The sequence below is a fragment of the Calidris pugnax genome, unplaced genomic scaffold, assembly GCF_001431845.1.
Source record: "Calidris pugnax isolate Ruff unplaced genomic scaffold, ASM143184v1 scaffold198, whole genome shotgun sequence".
NCBI classification, from domain to species: Eukaryota; Metazoa; Chordata; class Aves; order Charadriiformes; family Scolopacidae; genus Calidris; species Calidris pugnax.
Window position 1 is genome coordinate 1,069,213 of NW_015090925.1, and position 22,120 is coordinate 1,091,332.

Genomic DNA, 22,120 nt, shown 5'->3' on the forward strand with positions numbered 1-22,120 from the left:
GAGGGTGCGGTGCCGGCGGGAGGAGCGAGCGGGGTTGTGGGGAGGGGCCGGGGGGCCCGCGGGGCGTTCCGAGCAGCGGGTCCGCGCCGCCGCCACCGGAGACCCTCTCCCGCCCGGAGGCCTGCCTGCCTGAGGGGGGTTCCCTCACCGGCCGCCATGTCGGGCCCTCGGGCCTTAGCGCTGCCCGGAGCAACGCGCGCCGCCCCCGGGGCCGGCCGGGCCGCGCTGAGGAGATCCGTGCGGCGCCCGGGCTCCGCGGGGTGACGGCAGCGCACCGGGCGCTCCGGAGGGCGGGGATGGCGGCTCGTCCCGCGGGAGGGACGGGCACAGGGCGCGGGGCCGCACGGCTGGGTGGTGTGCACGGAGCGGGGCTGGTTTCGGTGAGTGCCGCAGCACTCACGGTACCCTCGGCAGCCGGGAATGCCCAGGGACAGTGCGGTCCCGTCGGGAATGGCCCGGCGGGGCGGCGGAGGGGGGCGGGGCCGGGGTGGTCTCTGCCGGTCCCCGGAGGGTACCAGGCCGCTTCCGCGTCCACCCGAATCAGGCAACGTGCTTCTTCATCCTCTGCAGCACAGCCAGAGCAAAGGGGCCTAAATTGAAGTTTTAAAAGTAATTTATGATCCCAGATGCTCCAACTGAAAGGTGCGGCGGTTGGTTTTGCAGGGGCTCTTTTAAACGGACTATTCTTTACATCTTTATTTAGTTTGGCTGATGACGCCCTAGAGCAGAACTGATCTACCATAGGTTCAAGATCCATTTTTTTAAAACGGTCATTGTCTTTGACAGCTCCTTTTTGCCTTTCAGACATGGCCATGCCCAGTTCCCTCCTGTGGGCTGTTGACATTTTCGGGAGGGTTTACACTCTCTCCACTGTTAGCCAGTACTGGGAGCTCTGTAAGGACACGCAGCTGGAGTTCAAACGGGTCTCTGCTGCCAAACAGTGCTGCTGGGGAATAGCCTGCGACCACCAGGTCTACACCTACGTCTTCTCGGGTGATGTTCCCATTAGATACCAGGAGGAGACCTATGAGAATCAGGTATGAAGTGTCACGGGGGCCTCTGTCACACTGCCACATACGCAGCAGAAAAGAGTGACAGGAAATCCTTCTCTAAGTGTGTTTCTCACAGGAAGATAGCTTGGGTTTATTTGGTTTCATTTTTTACCCGTTGTTTCTGAGGAGTATATGTGTGCCAAATAGCAGGTTATTCTTTTAATATTTTAATTCCCAAAGGAAGGTTATACTTCCCTGCCGTTACCAGAGGCAAGGCCAGTGTGCACTATGGCCTGTTTTGCGTGAGCCATTTCAGTCTGGAATATTCATCCTTTTCACTTGATGTTTTCCTTTCCTTACTGACAAATACCCAATCCTCGTAAGAAAATGTCCAGTGTAACTTTTAGGCAACAGAAGTACATTATCATGTTCTTTAAAAAATGCAAAACTTTAAAATTTCTTCTATTTGTTATTTTAAAACCTTTTTGTTTCATAGCCTTCTAGGCTATGAAAAAATGGAAACCAAAATACTAGAAAGCACAAAAGGAAATACTCTGTAAGAGCTAACAGTAACAAAATTAAACTCCGATACTTTACAGATAGTGTGCAAAGAAATTTAGCCAGATTCCTAGTAAAAGTAAATAATATTTTGTATAAAAATTATAGAAAGATTTCGAACAACTCATTTTCCACATGCCCTAAAATGTGAGACAATATTACATGACAGATTTTGCCAATATTTCTGTAGTAGGTAAGAGCACAGGGCCGGGGTTGGGGGGGAGGAAGAAAAATCGCAGCTGCACTGGCAAAAGGCTAGTGAGTTACTTGTTCTGTAACTGATTTAAGACAGATTTGGAAAAAAACCCCTCTTGATAACATAAGGTACAAGGAAGATTTACTGGTGTTATTGAAGGTAACTTGACAGTTTCTGGCACAGAAATCATGCTATTTTTCTAGTGCAGGCAAGATCTTGTCATCTTTCTGGTGGAGAGCAGACCAGCGATCCCAAGGCCACCTGTGCAGCGTTACCCTAATGCTGCAGTGTCATGGTGCCACACAGCACCAAAGGAAAAGGCACCGTTAGTACTAAAACATATCAGATGTTCCTGTTCCTGCAGCTGGAAATGGCTTGGTTGGGACTAGCTCTGCAGCCAGCCCTTCCTCCGTACTTGGAAAAGCTTCCTCCACGGACGGTGTGAGCCAGGGGCTTGCAGGGTGAACACTTTCTTGTTCACCCCAGGAATTTACTCTTCTTCTTCAGAAAAGAAGTATCATTTATGACTCCCTAGAACTCTGTAGATGTACCATGAGGTAATGTGATCTCAAACAAAATATGTCATTTATTCTTTCTGGCAGCGCTGGAATCCAGTTGGTGGGTTTTGTGAGAAATTGCTGCCCAGTGACCGCTGGCAGTGGAGTGATGTGAGCGGGCTAAAACACCAGCAGCTTGATAGTTTCACACTGCCTTCACCACACTGGGAGTGGGAGTCTGACTGGTATGTGGATGAAAATATTGGAGGAGAACCAACAGAGAAAGGGGTAGGTGAACAATACCGAAAAGAGATCTATTCTGGGAATGCTTAGTCTGTAAAATAAAAGGCACTTTTATAGAAGTGAAAATGTCTGTAAAAACAAAAGGCGCTTAACTTCCCATAGCTGCTTCTTTCTGGGAAACAGTCTAACTAATACAAGGTAAGGAAGGATCTTGTCTGAAGGCTTTTGAAGTCTATAGGAGCTCCTATAGAAGCTTTTTTCTTTTGATCAGGTCACAAAATGCTGGCAACTGGATGCCATTGTTACTTAAGACCTTTACTATGAAGAAAGTAAAATGTGTCCTGTTTGTTCTATGTATATTATCCAGAGGAATTTGGACATGGTTTGTAAATCATTCATGGAATTAGCTGATCTGTTAATCGGGGCTGTTGAGACATGCACAGTGGCTTGTATTGTATTTGGAGGAGCGACTCTTGTGCAGAATTGCTCTGAGTTATGATTTCAAACTGTCCCTAAGTCCTGATTTTTAACAAAAGAAAACCTCTGTTCGCAGGGCTGGACTTACGCCATAGACTTCCCCAGCACCTACACAAAGGATAAGAAATGGAATTCTTGTGTCAGACGCAGGAGGTGGATCAGATACAGGAGATACAAAGCACGGGACGTTTGGGCAAAGGTTCTGGATATCTTTTAAATCTTGAATAAACTGATTTTCTGAAATAATCAACTATAGGTGCAGGGAAATTGATTTTTTTATCACTGTTCTGGGGGCTGGACCTGGATTTCTTGACTTCCAATTTATAATTCTTGCAAGTATAAATGGAAAGCTGGGATTTTTTTTAGAAACCTGTGGTAATAAGTTGCAAAATCTCCTGGTAATGCAGTTGGAGATAGCTGCTCCGCTCCTTTGCAGATTTCAAACCAACTCTTTAACTTCCTTTGGTGGTTTGACAAAGCACTCTCTTTCGAGGTGGCACCTGTCTAGCATCATTCACCAGCTCTGTTCTTTGTCTGTACGCAGAATTCTTTAGTAATTGTTGTTCCATTCTAAGAATGTATAAAAATTGTAATTTGTGACATTGCAGCTTTTCAGTTCAAAGAGTATCTGTGCGCACAGTTCTGTGAGTAAAAATTTCCTTTAGTTAGGGGATGAAGCACAGACTTGTTCGTGCTGCTTCGGCAGTGTTTCCCCTCTCCCTGCTTATAGCAGCCTGGAACGAGAGGAAGAATCTCTACGCTTGGCCACTTTAGTAAGCAACACGCAAACCAATCTGCAAGAAACAAGCCAGGCCACCAGCCAGATCACCTCTCTGTTCGTGCTGTCTCTTCTCTTCCCAACCATCCTTCTCTTGGCTCCAGATCGTGTCCCAGGATGAGCCAGAGCAGCTGCCAGACCCTTTCAGTGACATCTCCATCGGAGGATGGGAAATCACCGATGAGCCCCCGGGCCGTTTATCCGTGTGGGCGGTTTCTTTACAAGGAAGGGTAAGTGCATGTTTTCTAAGGTAAAGCTTTCTAAGTTTTCTAATATAATTTACTACTGAAAAGGAGGTAAATGCTTGTAAAACAAGGTGGTTTGTGATTGTCTTATGTTGGTAAGGAAAGATGCTGTTTGTGCATCTGGCAGAGGACGTAGAAGCTGCTTTGGGACTACATTACAATAACTTGTGTTGAAAATGGAAAGGCTTAGAATCTCTCTGGGTTGCTGTTTCATGGAAGCCTAAACTTCTATAATCAGGTAAATCTTAAAAACATGGGCTGAGTACTGTCTTATATCCCGAAAAATACCCAGAATACAGACTATGGCACTGGTAGCAAAGAGAAGGGGCCTTAAAACCTGATGAAGAAGAAGATAATACTTTAACAGATGGCCTAAAATTTCAGTCAGCTTGCCTGGAGAGGCAAGCAATCTTGGTTAAATTGCTTAAAATAAAATTCCCTATGCCTCATACTTTCCAGTACTAAGTGACAAGCACCCCGCTCCACAGGCTTATTTTAATGACATTGTAAAATGCTTTCATTTCCCAGGTAAAAGTCCCTAGAGAAATAAAGTATTTCTAAATATGAGGATTTAGCACTGGGCAGTCATGTTTTGGAGCACTTATACAACCACCACGGAATGCTTTCTGTGTTTGACCTTCCTCTTTTGGCTGTGATCTGTAGGGAGGTGCACTGATGGGTAGGACCAAGACTGGCAAATGGACTGGGTGTCACTGCAGGCTGCACAGAAATGGAGTTTTTTACCCATGTTTTAGCAAGCTCTGTTCAGTGAAAGTAAGGGCAGGCTATCAGCTAACAATAACATTTTTGTGTTCTTATTTGTTCATTCTGGGCTTGTATAACATGCCCTGAAATACACCGAAGTGTTTTTTTTAATGTTGAAATATACACAGAACTTGTAGCAATAGGTTACTGTACCCAATCCAGATTCGCTGCCATGAGAAAAGCTGGTCTGTAGAAAAGCCTCCTCCCTTAGTACATAAGGAAATGGTGTTCGGCTGCATAATCAACATCAAAACCATACCTTTAAAGGTCAGGGTGTGTACTCTGCATAAAAAAAATCCTGTTGTTGAAGGAGGACTGTTCTTTCCAGTTTGCCTTTATGCTTGTCTCAATGGTTTCATTGTTGTAGTGGTAATTTTCTAAGTTTGTTGTTGGTTTTTTTTTAAACTTGTGTAGGTATGGTACAGAGAAAATGTCTGCCATCACAATCCAGAAGGTTCAGCGTGGTCTGTAATCGCCACTCCTGGTGAAGTTGTCCAGATCAGCTGTGGGCCATATGACCTCCTGTGGGCAACTCTTTGGGAAGGGCAAGCTATTGTGAGAGAAGGAATTGATAGGAATAACCCTGAAGGTAAAGTTTGTTAAATTTAGCTGGGAGCCCCTTTGATTTGTATCATGTTGAATAACAAACTACCCTACAGTGCTTCTGGGTTTTCTCTCTTGCAGGCATTTCCTGGAGCATTGTGGAGTCTCCAAGCTCTGAGAATGGGATTATGCACGTCTCCGTGGGTGTTGATGTTGTGTGGTGTGTTACAAAAGACAGAAAAGTAAGAGATGTCATGCTCTGCTTCTAGGATTATTTTTTTTTTTCCTCCCTTTGTGTATCAGCTTTTCTTGAACAGGCCTGTAACTTTCCTAGGAAACATTGGTGATTTGGGCTCACTATCCCCATGGCTTGGGCAGTTCCAGTCCCCCTTGCTGTTCTGGGAATACTGTGTGGTTTATGATATGCAAAGTTGCATTTAATTTTAGGGAGACTTTCTGCTTTTTTCTTGAAAGGAATTGTCTAAACCCAAGTCAGACAGAGGTGGGTGGGGATGTAATAAGTGCCCTACTTCCAAGGGATATTGAGCATCGAAATCGAAGGGACTTGTTTCCATGTTGTCTGAAGGTTACACCAAAAGAAGCAAAGGGAATATTTTCATCTTTGCTTTTCTGTGTGATCCTATTTTTTATCTTCCTACTTAACCATTCCCTGTTCATCAGCCATTTAACATAGGGTTTTTTGTATTTATTAAGTGACATATCTGTTATTTGTACATGTGATTACTTTCTTATTGGCGTTTTAACTGAGAATTGTAGAAAAATCTCAAATTGTAAGTGACCCATGAGGAGTTGCAAGGAGTCTTAAAGTCTTGAAGAATGTACTAGAGTGCTCTGGTGCTGGTAGGAGTCAAAGCCCTTCAGCCTGAATTCAGAAACATAGATGGATTCTCTGTATGTGTGGCCGTTTTAAGTAACTGAGTTACTCTGGTTTAATGAGTTACTACTTGTGAGCTGAGCCATGGTAACAGACTGTGTTCAGCCAGCTCCATCTGCCAGACAAACCCACTCTAATAAAAGTAGATAATCTAGCATGGTTTCCTTGAGATCTGCCACAAGATACTCAGGTAACTGTCTGTTACCTGATTTAACCAACAACTTCCGAAGTAGCTGCTTGTCACAATACGGCCACATGCTAAATACAGAATGAAATGTTTCCAGGTACTGAGCTCACAGACACTTTCTGATTGGTAAGAAATAATCCAAGGGGAGACATTTTAAAGAGCTGTACCACTGAAAAGGTCCCTCCGACAGCTCCCTCCATCAGCACTGCTTCCAGGGTCTAAGCACAAGAACACTCTTTAGAAGCCCATTCAGGGTCACCGAAAATAGCCTACAGTTGATATGTAATAGAAAGTATTTTTCCAGTGGCAGAGAAACAAACTCTGTCACAGGAAGTCATAACAAAGTCTCCTTGTGGGCTGTTCCGGCTGTAGTTGGTCACAAGGACACGCAGCATTTTATCTTTACCTGATAAAGAAAAGAACTGAGGAGGATAAGTGGCTTCTTAAGGCAATGTGGCAAATCAGTATTAGAGATAAAGACTAACGCACTGAAGAAACTAAATTGCAGCTGTCTGCCTGCTCATGCAGAAGCAGCAAAATTTAGACTTTCTGTTGTTGTAGGTGTGGTTTAGAAGAGGAGTGAATTCACATAATCCTTGCGGGACAAGCTGGATTGAAATGGTTGGAGAAATGATGATGGTTACTGTAGGCTTAAACAACCAGGTAAGACAGCTGTGCACGGGCTGTGAGGGCGTTGTGTGCCCTGCTGTATGGGCAGTAGTCACGCCTGGCCGGGAGTGCCGGTGCCGACAGCTGAGTGAGAGGTGCCTGTGCTCCAACTGCTGGGAAGGAATGCCTGGCTGAATCCTTCGCCAGAAGAGAACAGTCACCCTGTCTCTTGCATGGCCCAGTCAGGTGAAAACAGTTTTCTCTTAATGGTCTAGAATTTTATACTGCTTCTACAGTACCAGCATTAAGGAAAAAAAAAGGGAAAATGCTGTGTCCAGCAGATTTTTGTGCTGAATTTTCCACTACTGCCCCTTTTTTGTAGCTGGTATCTACCTGCCTTCCATGCCATTTCCTTCACCAAGCCCTTTCCTTCCCTAGGTCTGGGGAATCAGCTGTGATGACAGAGCAATTTATTTTCGGCAAGGTGTCACACCAAGTGAGCTCAGTGGGAAGACGTGGAAGGCAATTGTATCCACCCGAGAGAGTGACAGGTCTCAGAGTGGGAGCTCAACAAGTCTGCTCAGGTATGTAGTAAAATTCCTGCTTGAGACTGTACTCTAAGAGTTTCAATGTTGGAGATACTGCTTTACATTCAAATGGCGGAGCGGGGAAGGCATCTCTAACCATTATCTATGCCAAAAAACATTTGCAGTTTTTGCCATTAAAATTAACAAGCAGCAGCAGTTGCTGCACTGGGAGTACAAACTGAAGCTTCCACTTTGGGACTCACTAAAGGTCTCAGTAAAGCGTGTTTCTCTGGGCTTTACTGTCACTATCTGGATAATAAGAGAAAACACTACCTGTGAAATATGAAGGAGTGTCAGCTCCACTTAGGAATTATCCTTCTCCTGAGTGTCACTGTACGTTCCCCTTCCTAGAGAGATTAAATCAGTAACTCCCTGCTGACTGCTGGCCTCTTGGCTGTGCCAGTGAAGCTGGGAGTGCTGCAGGAGCTACTTGTTTGAGTCAGAGTGCTCTGAGTAGAAGCATTCTCTAGCTATGACAAAAATCAAAGTTAATAAGGGGCTTTAAAAAATCCTATTCATTATTTCATATCCAGAAAATGTGATGTTGCTTCAGAGAGTTGTAGGCAGCCAACACCACCAATTGTTTGAAAAGATCAATGAAACACCTTCCTGTGTTTCAGACTCACTAGGCTGCTCTGCCAGATTTGTGTTAGACTCTCTCCCTTGATGATAGTTTTCCCTTCACAAAAGAAATCTGCTGTTTCTCTCCTAAAGCTGAAACACTGGGTTGATTTCTGTCTATCTGTGCTCTCAGGCCTGTGAGCCTTACAATGCTTTGAACGATAGTTAATTAATTATCTATTTGTCCTTCAGTGCTGGCTGTTTCTTTACTGATGAAATTCAGAACCAAACAAATGCCATCATTCAGGGTGATGCAGATACCTCCTCTGACACAGAGCTCCCCAGCGCAGCCGTGAACCCTGCCAGCGCTGCCGCCGGCGGCGATAACGGCACCGAAACACCTGCCCCTGTGACTCCGGATCCTCTGGACTCTGCTCACGGAGAAGCTGCTGGAGCTTCGACTCGTAATGAGAAAGCTAATCTGGAAATGCATAAATCTACAAACCCAAGTCCTTCTGCAGAACTGCAGTGGACAAACATTGACTTGAAGGAGGCCCAAAAGCATCCAGTCCTGTCCCTCAGCAGCTTTGGGGAAACATCCAGCCTGTCCTCCCTGGGCATGTTCCCGGTGGGAGCCGAGGAGCCGTTCGTCACCGATGAGCACCCACTGTGGGCCTGGGTGTCTGGGGGAGGCTGCCTCGTGGATCTGCACAGCCCGCTGAAGTGGTTCACTGTTCCATCAGGTACTGTCCCCTCGCCACAGCAGACACTGATTCCCAATGCTCTTCAAGAAAAATGTTGGTGTGGGGATTTTTTTGAACAAAACCATGGTGCAAAAGTCCTGATAATCCATTTACTCTTAACTGCAGTTTATTAATACGCTCCATGTCTGGGGATAGTGCTGCATGTATTTAGCTGTAAAGCACTTTGGGATTGAGATATATAAATGTAAAATTTACTCTTGAGTTTCTGTAAGAATTTTTTAAAATAATCTGTGCTGGATCTGCATCTCATTTTAATTGCACTTAACACTTAACTGCAACTTCAGGCAACCCCATCATATCGCTGAATAGTAACTGAAAGCAGTGAAAAGGGCTCTCCTGAGAGATGCAGATGCCACAAATAAGAAGTAACTGCCTCACTCCTTGTTTGTGAATGTGAATGTGAGGCATTGTGAATGTGAGCCCCACTGCTAACTGGATGGCTTGGAATTTAGATCCTTGAAAGACAGTGGAATGTTACCATATTTTCAAAGTAAACCATGAACTGTGACATCCCAGTATTAATAACAGTGTAACTCTTAATGCTCCAGAAGTAACTGCCTCACTCCTACCGTTCCTACCGAGACACGGGTGAGAGAGAGAAGTTACTCGAGGCATTGTGAATGTGAGCCCCACTGCTAACTGGATGGCTTGGAATTTAGATCCTTGAAAGACAGTGGAATGTTACCATATTTTCAAAGTAAACCATGAACTGTGACATCCCAGTATTAATAACAGTGTAACTCTTAATGCTCTTAATGCATTGTATTACCTAATTATCTTGCTTTCCAGTGACAAAAACCCCAACAAAGGTTATAGCTTTGAAAGTTTATATATAATCATTCAGTGATCTCATTTCTATGCATCATTTACAAAGTTTGGCTGTAATACCTTGATTCAAAAGAATAATAATTAGAAAAATTATGTTAGACTGGGTTGATTGTGTCCAGTGTTCAAAGCAGCATCACGTCTTACCTGTCACAGGAGTGTATTCAAAGCTCACTGGAGTTTATTGGTTTGGTTGTGTCCCAGGTTTGTCCTCCTCTGTGCAGTCCCTGTCCCTGCACATCACCCCAGCACAGACGGCCGCGTGGCGAAAGCAGATTTTTCAGCAGCTCAGTGAGAGGACAAAGCGGGAGCTGGAGAATTTTAGGCACTATGAGCAGGCAGTTGAGCAGGTAAGCAGTGAGGGCTCTTGTCTGCTGAACACACCTATCAGTACTGGGCATCAGTGATACATTGCTAGTGTACTCATCTGAACTTACTGTCAGCTTTACATTCTGGCCCTTATTTCTATCTGTGACAACTTTCCTGGATTATCACTGTCTGAGCTCCCTGTGAGAAACAAGCAGCTTATCAGACAGGGAGCAGCAATCTTTAGCTAAAAACGTTAGCTGATGGTTCTGCACAGGAGCAAATGAAGCCTTGGTCAGCATTATTTGAGAACACTAAAACCTCAAATCCGCAGAGAAATGTTTGCAACAGTGGGCGATTGTATGAATTATTCCACCACAAGATGAGGCTGCTTAATTGAGACAGTGACTCAAGTAGGTGAACTTTTCCTCTCTGCGACCACTGAGGGATGAATGTAACTGGCATAAACCAAGCGATGATGCAGACATCAATAGCAGCTTAAATAGCAGCACTTCTGTTTGATGTTCCCTTTGTTATGATTCCTTGGCTCTTTTCAGACTAATTCACATTTTTGGTCCCTTCAGATGTCATTTGGCAATTAGCAATGGAATTCATTTGGTTAAAAACACTTGGAGTCCAGGGGTTTAATCACATTTTAAAAGATAATGTCAAAAACCATGAAAGTCCAAACAGAAATGGCATGATAACAAGGAGCACACTGGAGTCAGTTCGTGTCTGTGTGCTGCTGTATTCTTGCAGAGGTAGAACTGATGTGCACATGCTATTTCAGTGCCTTTCTGTCCAGTTCTGTCAGTTTTCATTTTGCCTCCAGCTCCCTGAGCGCTCTGATACACTCTGTGTCAGGAGTAGGTAGCTGGTACCATACAGACTAACCTGCAGCAGAGATTTCTTCTGGTCGCAAAAAATAGCATTTGGGAGAAAGAAGAATCGTCTCAGTTTCCTTACCCCTGTAAATTTGGAGTCGTCTCAGTTTCCTTACCCCTGTAAATTTGTGTTTGCATTGCAGTCGGTTTGGGTTAAAACTGGGACCTTGCAATGGTGGAGGAACTGGAAGCCTTATAAATGGATGGACGTTCGTGTCGCACTGGAGCAGTTCACCGGGAGCGACGGAATGCGCGACAGCATCCTCTTCATCTATTACATGTATCACGAGGAGAAAAAGGTGTGTTCAGCTGGAGACCCTTGAGAGTGTTGCATTTGGCAAAGGAAAGCTCAAGGGGAAACAGTTTTATTAAGGGAGGCAAATTATGGTACACTAGTGTTGTGAGTTTTGGGAACCAATGCAAAGGTAGCTCAGGGTACTAGCAAACTGTGAGCTTTTCTAAGCTGGAGCTGAGCTGACACTATGTCAGAAATCCTCAGTCAGCAACCACCCACATTGCTTAAACCAGCAGCTTTGCACCAAGGAGGAATTCTTTTGGAAATTCAAAATGTTCTCAATTATCAAGAAAGAGCCAAGCTTGGCTGCCAGAGTCTTCATAAATAGGGTTAATGCTCATGGGCAGTTTGAACCAGAGGGAGCTCAGGACTGGAAACTGAGCCCTGGTCCTTCTGCACCCAGAACTGACTCTGCTCTCCATGGCAGGAACACCTTGTTCATAGTCCTGAAGTGCAAAAACGCTGGCACTGAGGAGGAGGGTATATCTATATTTGCTGTAATCATATTTTTCTCTTGTTTCAGTATATCCATGTGTTCCTGAATGAAGTCACTATTATAGTTGAAGTTCTGAATGAGGCCAAACACTCCTTTGCACTCTATACCCCTGAGAGGACGAAGCAGCGGTGGCCGATCCGTCTGGCAGCCGCAACAGAGCAAGAAATGCACGACTGGGTAATTCTGTGGATTTTTCATTTCAAGCTGGCAATATATGAAATACAACATATAAGCTGGTCTCTGAGATCTCAGCATTACAGTCACAGTATCTAGACTGCTTAGCTATTTTCACAATTTAGGTATTTAAAAAGTCTGTTTAAACTTATTTAGAGGCACCTGCGTCTTCCCGTCTCCTCTGGAGTTTGCATGCTTTCTGATGCTGCAGTTATCCACAGTAAAACCAATAGTGGTTTTCCTTCCCCTCTGGATGCAGATTAGGCTAAAATGAGTTAGGAGTATAATTCAGTTACTCTGTTCTTCTGAACAATTCTTCATAATGCTCAGAGACCGCAAACCACACTGGTTCTAGGGATTGTGTTAGTAATTTCTAAAACACTGAATTCCAGTGCCTTTAAGACAAAGCTGCTGATTCACTTTGCTGATTTGCAAGAACCTGCAAAGGTAAAACTTTGGTTTGTGGTACTGAAGCATCTACAGAAATGTCTGTTCTCAGTGTAAACAGGAGCTTCTGGTTCTCTGCTCCTTGTTCCGTAGCTGTCTCTGCTGAACATGTCCTGCTGTGAAAGCAGACGGATCCAGGGCCCTCCTTCTCACCACGCCATTTGGTCGGTGACTTGCAAAGGAGACATCTTTGTGAGCGAGCCGTGTCCTGAGCTGGAGAACGGGCCCCACCTGATGCCGTGTGATCAAATGTGAGAGGCTTCAGAAGCTGCTCCTGCTGCGCGGGGTCACCTCCAGCCGGGGCTGTCCCTATGGCATGGCAGAGGCTCCGGTGGGCTGTCGGGGTGTACGGTGCACCGTGGGTGTCTGTTGGTGACAAGGTTAATGGCTGCCTTCACAGTCATAAGTACATCTGAAGAAATTCACCAAATTGTATTTAATTGTTAGCTGCTAGAGCTACTCATGTGATTTCAAAAGCCTTTCTTGTTGAGAAAGGGCTCGTTGAGCCCGACTTCTTGTGATTATATCTTTAATGCCACAATTATTTAAATTAAGAGATGGCCTAGACTGAAAGTAATCCTAATCACTGTAATTGTAGTGTAATTTGAGCTTTCAGTTTTCTCCGAGTCAGGAAATGTGAAATTCTCAGTCCCCCAAAGTCATCCCAGTCCAGGAGCAGCCCCTTTGCAGTTCCTGTTACACCTGTGACAACACCATATACGGTTCCATGTCCTTGAGGTTGTTGGGTTGTAGGGGGTGAAAGCGTACGTTCCTGATGGATGTGCTGTGGAGTAAGTGTTAAATGTCCTTTTTGTGGCAGGTTTTGGCGTCAGGTTGGAGGTCATCTCCGGCTGATCGAGAGCAATGCCCGCAGCGTGGTGTGGGGCGTAGGCTACGATCACACCGCATGGGTGTACACCGGCGGGTACGGCGGGGGCTTCACCCAAGGTATGGGTGGCCGTGCCGTGCCGTACCGTGCCGTGCTGTGCCGTGCTGTGCTGTGCCGTGCCGTGCTGTGCTGTGCCGTGCTGTGCCGTGCTGTGCCTGTCTCACCCCTCTTCCCCACCGGGTCAGTCCTCAGGCTGCTGCAGCTCTGCTCCCCTCAGCCAGCGACCCCGCCACGCATTAGGAAGGAATCCCTATTGCAGTTTATATTTATATTTTCAGCGTAAGAGTGAGAAGTAGTATAATCAGCACTATTACTGTGGCTATTGGAATCTAAAATTTCAAAGTGTCCTTATGGTTTAGCTTTACTATAATCCACATCATTTCTTTCTGACAGGACTGGCCAGTAGTGCTGATAACATTTATACACAGTCTGATGTGAAATGTGTTTACATCTATGAGAACCAGCGGTGGAACCCGGTCACTGGATACAGCAGCAGGTTAGTTACTCCATTTGTTGTGTTTACTTACTGTGGTTTTTTACTACTGTCAAATGAAACGAGGGGTTTGTTCTAGCTTTTCAGAACAGTTGCAGTTATTCTGTCTTCAGTCTCCTCCAACATTTGCTGTTAACCTGAGATGGAAGGAGCAGTGTCTCTCCATTCTGTAGATTTGTAATTATCCATTCAAAATGCATCTGTAGCAAAGCATCACAGATTTGTGCTTCGTGAGTGCACAAAGTGTGCCTGCTTGCAGCATCTTTTGTTATTAGGGCCACACAGCAAAGTTGTCAATAGGATCTACATCTTCTATACTATTGTGCTAAATACACTGGGTCCTTGAATAGCGTATTTGAACAGAGGTATTGAAAAGGCATTGACATATCCAGGTGTCTGTGCCAGAGGAACTCGGGATTCACCTCCCAAGTTCAAATACTAGTGAGGAATATCACGCTGCAGACAGAACTTCACATGGTCCTCAGGTTTGGTGTAACTGGGAGCAAATTGTACCAATTCTTTCCCCCTGTCCTCATCACTCACATGGTATTTCTAAATGCAGAGATTGATGATGGAGACTGTTTCTGTATGAAAGTAGGAAGTGCTACAAACAGGCTTTTCTGCCCAGGCCTTCTCACTGCTCTGTTGAAGTGACCCTGTGTTCTCTGCACACTGTTCCACCCCAGAGGCCTCCCCACCGACCGCTACATGTGGAGCGACGCGTCGGGCCTGCAGGAATGTACAAAAGCTAACACCAAGCCTCCTTCTCCGCAGTGGACCTGGGTAAATTTTGGCTTAAAAGTCTTTTATCTAAGAAGGCAAAGCTTAACAAGTGGGATACGAGATTTGGGCTCAAGTGACCCAGATTTTCTTCCTGGATTTGTTGTAACATTTCACCTTGGTTTCCCCATTTATACAATAGCAATAATCTTACCTAGTCAAAGGAATGTTAAGCACTGAGTGGGGCTTTATGTTTAATGGGACTTAGACTTCTGTTCTGGTCCTTTTCAACTGAGTTAAAAAGGCTTGGAAGCCTCAGTATGAATTGATATTGCAAGTACTAGAAGGTCTCTGGCAAGTTTCTGCACTCCAAAAGCTGGAGGAGGTTATTTTTATTTTACAGTAGGTGCTGAGTGTGGTTGTTACTGTCTCCCTGTGACAACAGGTGTCCGACTGGTACATCGATTTCAATGCCTTGGGTGGAACCGACCGGGAGGGCTGGCAGTACGCAGCGGACTTCCCAGCGTAAGGATGGGCCTTCTGCATCAATACCAGCAGGGAAACCCCGTGCTTAGGCCCTCATTTCTCCTTGTTCCCTGATTTGCATGTTAACTGTGCTCTGGCAGGGAAGGCATGCCCCGATGTCTCCCCTCCCCTGGGGACAGTAGCAGTGACATTTGCAGGAGGCTGGGCAGCACAGTGAGACTGGCAAACTGTAGTGTCAGGCATGGGCAGGTACATGGGCAGGGCTTTTGGGCTCATCAGCACTTACTTCTGTTTTGGCAGGTCCTACCATGGTCACAAGACAATGAAAGACTTTGTCCGACGGAGGCGCTGGGCGAGGTGAGGAACTAAGATATAATAGGATACAAAAGTTTTGAATTTGAATGTTAAGTGTTCCCTAGAAATCTCCTTTAGTCATGAGGGCAGGAGTCTCGTGACCCAACAACAAAAGCACTAGTGAAGAACCCTGCAGTGACTAACCCACCTGCAGTAGAGAGGAGGGTGGGTCTCAGCCTCAGGCTTTAATTTGCAGCAGGTGCCCTGTTTGGTTCTGGGGGTGCTGCAGGTAAGTCAGCTACTTACTCTCTGCATCTGATTTTCCTTATGGTAAGTGATTAAGGAGCAGTAGGTGTATCAGTACATACTAGGTCACTTTTAACAACTGCTAATATGTTTTGTATATTAATAGTTTTAACATATTAATTCCACATGCTGTGTACGAGGCCCCAGATAATCCCAGCCCTGTTTCAGTCACAGAACACAGTGTGCAGGTGGAACTGGGGAGTAGCAAACTGCCACTCTTCTGTTCTAGGAAGCAGGGAAGGTCTGTGCATTCACTGGTTTTCCAGCTTTTCTATGGTTTCTGTACTAGAGTATCTAACAGCTGGGCTACCAAATTGCTATGAGCTTACAGTTCTGCTTTGTTCTGTTTGTTACTGAGCTACAAAGCCAGCATTTGGGCCCTTGAACAAGAATCTTCGAAGCAAGGTCCTGAAGCATCAAACTATTGTTGTCCCAGGATGTGCAACAAAAGGAACGACATCGAAATGGTGACTTGAAAGAAAATCAGCAACTTGACAATTACCCTCAAGCCTAAACATTTCCTCTTGTTTTTACTGTCAGTTGGAAATTGAAAACAAATAGGGAACAGCTCAGGGCTGGCCTTGGTTGCACAAAGTAACTTTTTTTAAGAACAGAAGTTTTGAGGAATCAATAATATATCAAAATTGAAAACCTGATGCAAACCGTGACTGATTGCTGTAAACGCCTTTCAAATTAAAGATACTAGTACTTATTGTACCTGCTTAATGAAAAGATTTCAGGACTGTTTGTGCTGAAGTCAGCAACAGAGCAGGAAACAAAATTTGGTTGTAGAAAGTACATATTTCTGACAGCTTTGGTTTGTTTTTTTTTGTTTCAGAAAATGTAAGATAGTCACCAACGGGCCGTGGCTGGAAGTGCCTCCTGTTGCTCTGTGGGACATCTCCATCATTCCCAGCCCGAGGGCAGCCGGCGCGGAGGCGGTCGCGCTCTGGGCCATCAGCGACAAGGGGGACGTGCTGTGCCGGCTGGGCGTGACGCCGCAGCACCCCGCCGTAAGCTCCCTCCGCTTGTACCCGGTGTTGATGTGTTAGTGCAGTGGTGCAGGTACAAACGCACCATCGAGCAGCACCTTCTCGTACAGCACCTTTTTTTTCCCCCTTTTATGCCCCAGGTTTGAAAGTCCTGGTCCACCAGCCGTAGCCCATTTTGCTGTTCTTAAACAGCACTTCTCCGGCACAGTCCCCCTTGGCTTGTGCCACCGCTCTCGCAGGAGCCTCTCCTGGCCCCTCTGTGTCTGCTCCTGAAGCGTTTTACTTCAGCTTGCTACACTCATCACTTATTTCCACCTTTTTTTTTTTCTTTTTTTTTTTAATTGTTGATAGTGTGCGTATCGCATTTAAATAAACTGCCCAGGGGTAGAATTTCTCTGAAGTGTGGTCCCAACCAAATGCCTGTTAATATCACAGGAGTTTGTCCTTTTTTCTGGGCCTGGAGATGACTCTACTTATTTAAAAGACGGGTGGGTCTGGACGTACCCGCAGAATTGACTTTTTTCTACGGACTGGGACAGATTTATTGAGTGAACATCCACTGAAGTGTGCAGAAAGGAACAAATGGTCCCGGTAACTTCAGTAGTGATACTTCTTTCCTCATAATTGACAGTGCTGAAACACCAAATTAGGGATGATACGCATTAATTATAAGCCATATCTATAACAGGGGAAAAAGCCACTATTAATGTACTTTAATGGAATTTGGAGGAAAACTGCAAGAAGCTGAATATCTATATGAATTTTTTTTCCTTCCTGCTCAGTCAGTTACAGTAGCACAGAGCCGTACGGCAGCGCAGCAGCACGGACTGGAGCGCTGGGTCTGGAATCTGGAGCCCTGTATCAGGCAATTTTTGTGAAACTTGTTCTGTGTAATCAAAAAAGAGGTTATTTTAAAAAAAAGCACAAGAACCAAACCCGAAAGGGCTGTAGCTGAGCTATTCAGAGATGTATAGGTGCCTAAATTCCAGCAATTTAAACAGAAAGGCCCTGTTAGAGTCCAGCTGTTACACAGCTGTTGGTTTCAAGGAGTTAAACAGCCACAGAGCCTTGAGGATCAGAGACCTGGCTTCTGTCCAGTCACAACGTACAGGAATTAGTGTTCAGAATATTTTGCACTATCTAGAGCTTTTCCCATTTGGCAATAATCAAGAATACTTTGTTGTGGAGTGTTTAACCACTGCTTCCTAATTCATCTTCTGTGTTTTATCAGGGAACATCCTGGCTTCACGTGGGCACGGATCAGCCCTTCATCTCCGTCTCCATCGGAGCGTGTTACCAAGTGTGGGCGATTGCCAGGGACGGCTCTGCCTTCTACCGCGGCTCGGTGTCACCGCAGAAGCCGGCGGGTGAGTGTTTGGGTCTCACCTCACCCAGGAGTGAGCTGGGCTACGCTGCTGCCTCCGGCACGGCAGAGCGTTTGGCAGAGGCCTGTCCCCTAACTCTGTGAACCAGTATCACAGCAGTTAATTTGCTCATCCCTTGCGTGATTTAAAGAGTCTGTTTCCAAAAACCAGTAAAAATACACTGAGCGTAATGTCATCCCAGCTTTCTTGCCCAGCTGCAGTGTTTCAACTCAGACATTGCTGAGAATTCTCCCACATGGTTCTGTTTTCTCAGGGTTTGACTCAAGTATTTCTGACCTTTAGGTGACTGTTGGTACCATATTCCTTCACCTCAAAAACAGAAGTTAAAACAAGTCTCAGTAGGACGAACATCCGTGTTTGTGTTGGATAAGAATGGTAAGAATTTTTAAAAATTATTTATCAATGCTACCAAAAAGAAATGAGTAGTCATCAGGGTGATCTAAAAAGGAGAGGTGGAGTCAGAGCTCCTGCCTGGAGAGAGGGTCGCTGTTGCTCCAAGAGGGGTGACAGTGAGGGGGTGAGTAGGCAGCCCCATTATTGCTGACCTGGGGGTTGTTATATCTGACAGTGCCCCAGGCAGCAACAACCCAGCATCTGTGTGTTCCTGGGGGAAGAGAGAGACAAATCCCAGGGACCTGCATGGCGGGGTGTTGTCTGAGCCCCTAGAACAGGCACAACTCCAGAGGAATATCTTCTGTTGTAAAACCTAGAAATGGCACTGTCATTGCAGGATAAATGACAACACATCCTTTTGTGAAAGAAACAAGCCTTGACCATCAGTCTCCTCCAGAGACCTTCATCTCATCTGCTTTATTTCTCTAGTACATAGTGGTTTATGTCAATGCTTTTCCCCAAGAAATTTTACAAAACAGAGTATTTGCTGTTTTCTAGAAAAGTTACAAAGAGTGACTACAGAAAAAGCAGGTACTTCACTGTCCTCACTGTAACACACTAGTCAAACCCTACCACGTTTCCAGAGAAGGCACAGTATTACCTCTGGGTTTTGCTGTGTGCCAGCACCTCCCCCAAAGCCACTGCCCTGGCTGTGAGGGGGACTGTTTGTTTGCAGGGAACCTGTGGTACCGACAGGGCATCACCCCCAGCTACCCCCAGGGAGCCGCCTGGGAACACGTCTCAAACAACATCCGAAAAATGTCCGTGGGGCCCCTGGACCAGGTAGGACCCAGCTTCCTTGGATCGTTAGTTTATTAAAGATTACACTTAACATACTTTTGTAATTAAATTAAATGTTCTTCAGAGTTATTTTTGTTTAACTAACCTCATTCCATAAGGCGATTGTCTGAAGAATTGTGATAGCAAGACAGACACGATGCCAATGGAAGGGGGACACAGCCAGCCCTGTGCTGGAAAAAGCCTCATTGATCTTTTTCCCGTTTTTTTAATGAGGCTTATTTATATATTTAATCTCTTTCCTGCCCAGTCTTGCTACCTGGCAATGTTTTAATTCTAACACTGCTATCTGGTTGGTTAGTTGGGTGTCTCTCTGACTAAATCAGAGCAGTTTGGGCCTATTCAAGACCAAGACTAGTTTCTGAAGGAGGTCAAACAGACGGGTCGTTTTTGAGGTGTGGCAGAGCCACACGAAGAGCAGGTTTTATTGTCCCCTCTGCTTCCCTGAGGTCTGGGTGATCGCTGACAAAGTGCAAGGGAGTCACAGCCTGAGCTGCGGGACTGTCTGCCACCGGACGGGGGTTCAGCCCATGGAACCCAAAGGCCTCTCCTGGGACTACGGTATCGGGGTGAGTGTGTGTGGGGGGACAGGACCAGCGGGGGCTGGGGGTGCGGGTCCCTGGGAGCTGGGTGTTGGGTCCCCCTGGACACGCCGGGCCGGGAGCGTGTCGTCCTGCTGGTGGCTTCCCAAAGCGTGCACGTACCTGCGGGAAACTGACCTTTAGTCTTGGTTTAGGTTCCTTTTTCAAGTTATTATTGTGGGTGATGCAGTTAGAGCTAGGAAGTCATTTATTTGCACTTGATAAATATTCATTTAAAATAGGTAATTTTAAAGTTATGATGGAAAAATCAGTAAAGAAAGTACCATTTTTAAAAAATTGGCTCCTCCTGGCTCTGCAATGATTGTTCCTCATTGTTTCTCCCCGTTTTACCCTTAATGGTTTGAGAAAGGTTATTTCAAGGGTTTGGTCCCTTTTAAGTTGCTGTTACAAACACCTGACCCATCTCATCTTTCCAACCCCTCGCCAGGGCGGGTGGGAGCACATCACCGTCAGAGGAAACGCGACGGAGGCGTCGAGGGCTGCGCACGACACACCCGAGGAGCAGCCTGTGGGACCAGAGGAGTTGGACAATAAGGAGGGTAAAGGGAGAAGAGAGAGCTCAAAAACCCCTCTGACGGTCAGTGAAAGTCAGGAATTGGACAGAAATGCTGTTAACTGTTAAATTGTTGCCACCTACATGTTGCAGACAAGCAGTAGTCAGGATAATTTAAAAAGAAACTAAACTTCTATTGTCTGGAGAGAAAAACAACCTTTTTCTGCTACTAATATATTTTACTGACCTGGAATTTGCAATGGAGTATTTTAAATACTGATTTCATCTGCTACATCACCTGTAAAATGTGACCTGATAAAGCTAATCATTTTGTCAAAGCAGGCAAGCTTTGCAGCCCCAAGGAGTTCCTGACCCGTCCCAGCAGCTGCTGCTCAGCCCCAGCACGGGCAGTCTCTGCCCGTGGGCACATTCCCTGTGCTAGTGAGGAGCGCAGGGCCCTTCCCCCACGGCTCTCCCGCTCACACGCCTCGCACACGCGTGTCTGAGCAGAGGGAAATGTCAGAGCGGAATTAGGGGCAGGTCCAGGGATCAGGGCAGAGCATTTGTACCTGCACAGGCCTCTGCTCAGGTGAGCCCCACACACAGCCAGGTCTCGCTCCATCACCAAAATTAACCTCTCTGCACCTCAGCTTGGGGCCAATTTTTGCTGTCTTTGCTCACAGTAACAACTCAGTCAAGAAGTGGAACCACTGGTTTCAGCGAGACTGTTGGGGAGCACGGGCCTGTTCAGGCCAAGTGACAAAGTCTCTCTCAGTTGTCAGTCCCAAGGGTGGTAGATCCTGGTTTGTCTCCATCTGAGCTGGAGCCCTGGCAGGGGAGGTGCAGGGATGCGGCTGCGCAGCGAGGAGCGGGGCTGAGACCGGGCCACTGCAAACTCTGCTTCAGCCTGGGGTCCCGGGGTGCAGAAGGACCCCCCTCACTGATGGCAGTGGTGTTACCAACATGGGCCCAACAACGCGCTGCTCTTTGGGTTTAGTCAGTGATTGATTCATCCCTCGTCAACCAGAAACCATTTTCTGTTCTCAAAAGCAGCTTTTTCCCTGTCTGACCATAATTTGGCTGTGATGTGACTGAACCCCCGTCCCCGGGCAGCGCTGACCCCTCCCCGGGAGGGTGAGGGTGAGGGAGGCGCCGTGTCTCCCCGGCAGCGGTTCACAATCAGGTTCCCTCTGTGTGTGACTGTAGCTGCAGTTATTTTTCTGCGATGCGCAGCGTGGTGTGGTCTCAGTACTGTACTTGTAGAAGTAAAACGTTTGCACGTATTTAAAGAATATATTTGGTATTTTAATGCCAAGGAAAGCACTGTTTCTAAGTCAAAATGTGAATGAAGAGTCGATGCTTTACTGGTTAAAAATGTGATCAGAGATTCCTGGTATGTCCATGCGTTGTGGGAGCACCATGAAGAACGTTTGCATTAATTACTGTAATAGGTTTTGCAGAACTTGCACAGTATCTTGTCCAAATAAGTAACTTTACGACATGTATTTCTAGAGAATTATTAGGATTGTATTTTTTCTGCATCGTAACAGAAATATTTGTTTAATAGTCAGTGTTTACATCTCCAACAATCAGCCCTGTTTCATAAAATAAGGTTTAATAATGTACCTTTGCATTTTTCCCTGCATTGCCAAGTTCCACTTCACTGTATAAAGCTGGGTTTAAGTGAACAAAACCTAAATGATAAATTGTTCCTGTTTGAGTACTTTGCCTTCTGCAACTATTATTTAGAAAATAATTTAAAAATACAATGTCATTGCTATGGCTGATTAAAATAAGGAAAAGTTACTTTGAATTGAAACAATTTTGAAAAAATAAAAGTAAATTATCCCTTTTGATGTGTCCAATAAAGCAGCATTTTGTAGCAAGGTACCGGTTTGGAACTAGCAGTTGTCATTGCACTGAAACACCCCTCTCCTGCCTCTGA

At 45.7% G+C, this 22,120-nt stretch overlaps 1 protein-coding gene across 1 annotated transcript; it reads left to right on the top strand.

The window, feature by feature from the left end:
* The first annotated feature begins 806 nt into the window (after positions 1–806).
* On the top strand, positions 807–21,881 carry TECPR1 (tectonin beta-propeller repeat containing 1). The gene is made up of 24 exons (XM_014951369.1): positions 807–1,037; positions 2,349–2,531; positions 3,040–3,162; positions 3,846–3,971; positions 5,166–5,340; positions 5,436–5,536; positions 6,938–7,039; positions 7,424–7,569; positions 8,386–8,876; positions 9,927–10,072; positions 11,056–11,211; positions 11,731–11,880; positions 12,418–12,575; positions 13,145–13,272; positions 13,607–13,709; positions 14,393–14,489; positions 14,872–14,951; positions 15,213–15,269; positions 16,351–16,525; positions 17,736–17,871; positions 18,172–18,264; positions 18,959–19,065; positions 19,530–19,649; positions 20,110–21,881. Exons 1-24 carry the CDS (start codon positions 807–809, stop codon positions 20,302–20,304), a joined length of 3,579 nt encoding a protein of 1,192 aa, XP_014806855.1. The 3' UTR covers positions 20,305–21,881.
* The last annotated feature ends 239 nt before the right edge of the window (positions 21,882–22,120 follow it).